The sequence below is a fragment of the Lipotes vexillifer genome, unplaced genomic scaffold (assembly GCF_000442215.2).
Source record: "Lipotes vexillifer unplaced genomic scaffold, Lipotes_vexillifer_v1.1 scaffold153, whole genome shotgun sequence".
In the NCBI taxonomy this organism is placed as follows: Eukaryota; Metazoa; Chordata; class Mammalia; order Artiodactyla; family Lipotidae; genus Lipotes; species Lipotes vexillifer.
The window spans coordinates 4,412,083-4,415,717 of NW_006774670.1; the positions used below are offsets into that span (position 1 = coordinate 4,412,083).

A 3,635-nucleotide genomic window follows, 5' to 3' on the forward strand; every position below is an offset into this window, starting at 1 on the left:
AAGAGACCCTGCACTTTGCACCTCCCTCTAGTGTAGCCCCTAACCCTTCTTACTGTCATTACTTATCTACATGTCTGTCTCCCCCTAGAGTGTGAGCTCCTCCAGGGCAGGAACCCTGTTTTTATTCATCTTTGTGTCCCGGTGCCAAGCACAGTGCCTGGCTCATGGTAGGTGCTCACTCCATGTTTGTTGAATGAATATAGCAGTGCTTCTTGGGTTGATCCGCTAATTTCTTTTTGTTTATTTTGTTGGGTTTTTTGTTTGTTTGTTTTTGCCCAGTGTTGTTCATGCTTTTGGTACCCTAAAGGAAAGGAAGAGCCTTTCACTCACCATTTTGCATTTGGCATCGGCTTTCCTAGGAATCACCCTTCAGTCATCGTGCAGCCCGGGAAGAGACCTTTACCTGTGGAATCTCCAGACACCCAGAGGAAGCGGCGGATACACAGATGTGATTATGATGGATGCAACAAAGTATACACTAAAAGCTCTCACTTGAAAGCACACAGAAGAACACATACAGGTATTAGAAATACAAGACGCACTTCATCTTTCTTCTTAAGAAATACTAGCACGGAATGTTAAGACAAATGTTCTAGCTTTCAGAGATTATTGTAATGAAATTTTTTCACGCATCTTGAAAGTACCATAGCTACAGATGTCGCTTGTCAGTTGTGAAAAGTGAAGTTTTCGATAATGATTTGTTTTTATAATAGAATAGATTCAGGGTTTTCTGTTCAAGGCCCCTTGCAACCACTTGCAGTTCTGTGGTCTCTGTAGTAAGAGAGAGAGAAGGGCATGAAACCTCTACTGGGAACAGAGGGGGAAATTGCCCTTAACCATGGGCCTGTTTCATCAAAGATGTGGCCTTCATATAGGCTGTCACTTAATAAATGTACATTATCAAATTCACGATGGCAAAAAAAGAAGGAAAAAGTTCTTTATACAGAACAAGTAAATGCAGCAGTTTATAGAAATGGAATTCAAACGGAAGACAAGTCGTCAAAGGAAAGAAAAGTGAAGATATTTGCGTAATTATCGTCTTCTAAAACTGAGGGGACTTGGAGGCGATTGCCTGCCATATTTGTTGTAGGATATTTTCCAGTTTGCCAGGCGTTGCATATAGAGCGTACAGACAGGTCTTATGAAAATTGTTAAATGGGTGAGGAAAACATAAAATTGTCCCCTGTGCTCATGAACATTTTGTAGCAAAACATCTTAAGGAATTCGTACAAAAATGTTTTAAACAAACCTGATTAATTGCAGTTGGTATTGGTGATTAATGTTTATGGACAGCCTCATCTGAGCTGACCTCATACTCTTGGATGTGAAATTCTAGTGTAACAGCAATTTCCCTCTCTGTACATTTCCTTAACCTCAGAATGTGGAATATTTGGAGTTTTGTGAGTCATTCTTGTCAGGAACATTTACAAAGAGAAGAATCCGGGGTTTGGAAGAGGAGAGGAAGTAAAGTGTCTGGCAGAGTGGAAGTGAAGGTTTTCCGTGCATCCTGGGAAGGAGGCAAAGGAAGCCGAGGGGATCCAGCCGCATACAGTGTTCCTTCGCTTCCTCACGGTGTTGCCACGGAGAGAGCTGAGGGTGACAGCCTTGCAGTTAGAGGACCACCCAATGGGCAGTGCCAGATAGACTCATGAAAGCCTCCTCAGGGCACGAACGGGCCCTGAGAGGTGGATGTTACCAAAGGCCAGCCTAAGAGTAAAAAGACATTGGATATTTGGGTAACAATTCAGACGTAAGAAAAAGAACTCTTAGCATGTATATTCTGTGCAACAAAAAAGAGAGTATAAATTCTGAATATGTCATTGAAATGCCAAGGAATTACAATCCTTTAAGGTTTCTAGAAAACAAGGGATAGTAAATGGGAATGAATCTGTCATGCCCATTACCCAATATTACTGATTTAAACATGTAAAATTACCGTTAACTGCCTTTTTATTTGTAAAGGCCTTCATACTGCTGTCCTCGTGACTTCCCCACAGAGGTCTTCTTTGTCTCACCTGTAAGTTATCGTCTCACAGGAGAGGGTTGTAGAAACCTGACTTCTGACAGAGTGGGGAAGAGTTTATTTTCCGTACGTCTGAATTAAAGCATCATACTTAGGCGTTGTTGTTCTTGACTAAACAAAAAATAAAATGTTGAAATCCCTGATGAATATTTGTTGCTAGGGACTTAGGGACTTCACATTTTTAGAAAACTGTTGAAAAGAATAAGCAAATCCCATAAACTTTCAGTTTGGACTTCTCTTTGAATGGACAGCGCTGCATGTAGCTAAGCTCCTAAGTAGGTTTACGACTTGGAGGTCAACAAATACGGATCACCGGGTATTAAAAACTTGTTCATTGCCTCCTTTGAGGGCAAAACCAAAATTCTTTGATAGCCCCTCAGAGTGGATTTCAGTGCCATAAATATGCTTTAGGAACTCTTAAAATCCCTCTCTCCTCCCTTTTTTGGGCAGAAAGCCAGTTTCGTATTAAGACAATTAATCTGTGTTTCTTATTTGTCACCTAGTGGTTCAAGGGACAAGTGTATTATCCTATCTTGGAAATAATGTTTGTCAAGAGCTTTAGCTCAGAAATATTTACTGCCTTTAATTATTAATATCATTTTGCTCTTAGAAAAAATCAGCTCTTTTTCCCCCACCTTTCTGCAGGAGAAAAACCCTACAAATGTACATGGGAAGGATGCACATGGAAATTCGCTCGGTCTGATGAACTCACGAGACATTTCCGAAAACATACTGGAATCAAACCTTTCCAGTGTCCAGACTGTGACCGCAGCTTCTCCCGCTCCGACCACCTTGCCCTCCATAGGAAACGCCACATGCTCGTTTGAATGCCTCTATCTCCCGCCTCAGCGTGGCTCCCACTCTCCCAGTTCTCTCTCTGTCCTCCCTCCCATTATCTAACTCATCTTTTTACATGTACATTTTAATTTTGATTCAGCTGGTCTGAATCTCTGAATTTATATCATTCAAACTTCCATATGGTCAGTAGTAAATATTCTCTAATCTTCCCTCTCCTTGCCACGGGTCAGACCTAAAGAATGTGAACAATTTTTTTTTTTTCTTTTTTTTTTCCGGGGATGCTAAGCAAACCCTTCTTAGAGATACGTTTAATGTAATGAAAGCAAGGGAACATGTAAACTAACATAACCAATTGTTTCTCCATGTAATCCTCAAAAGAATGTCAAAGTAAATGTATTAGAAATACAGTATCCAACCTGCTAGTCCTTGCCAGAGGCATCCAGACCTCTGCGCTCTGTGATCGAGTTTGGTGCTCCACAGCAAAAAGAAGGGTGGAACCTTTCACAGATTAGCTAGACATGCAACAGGCTTTCAGACTAGTACAGTCAACTCTTCCATTGTCCTTCACAGATCTGGCTTGTCAATTTGGATTTAGCACTTCATCTAAATGTACGTCCTTTACCCTCCTTTGTGCCTGCAGCTACTAAGGAGGTCTTTGCCACCAGGGAGGTGAGCCAGAGCTGCTGATTTCGGTGGATGATGTCTGTCCGTTGAGGGGGTGGATACTGTACTTGCTAGCGTGGAGTCGGAGCAAAGGGGCATGCAGCAGGGGCAGAGCAAGGCGGGCAAAGGAGGAAGCCAGCCATTCCTGGCC

General features: G+C 42.0%; 1 protein-coding gene across 1 annotated transcript in view; it reads left to right on the forward strand.

The window, feature by feature from the left end:
- KLF3 (KLF transcription factor 3) overlaps positions 1–3,529 on the forward strand; it is a 34,551-nt gene extending 31,022 nt beyond the window's left edge. Inside the window, exons 5-6 of the mRNA XM_007449406.1 lie at positions 360–520; positions 2,669–3,529. Of these exons, the coding sequence (XP_007449468.1) occupies positions 360–520; positions 2,669–2,850 (343 nt within the window). The 3' untranslated portion in view covers positions 2,851–3,529. The remainder of the gene's footprint in view (positions 1–359; positions 521–2,668) is intronic.
- Positions 3,530–3,635: the final 106 nt, after the last annotated feature.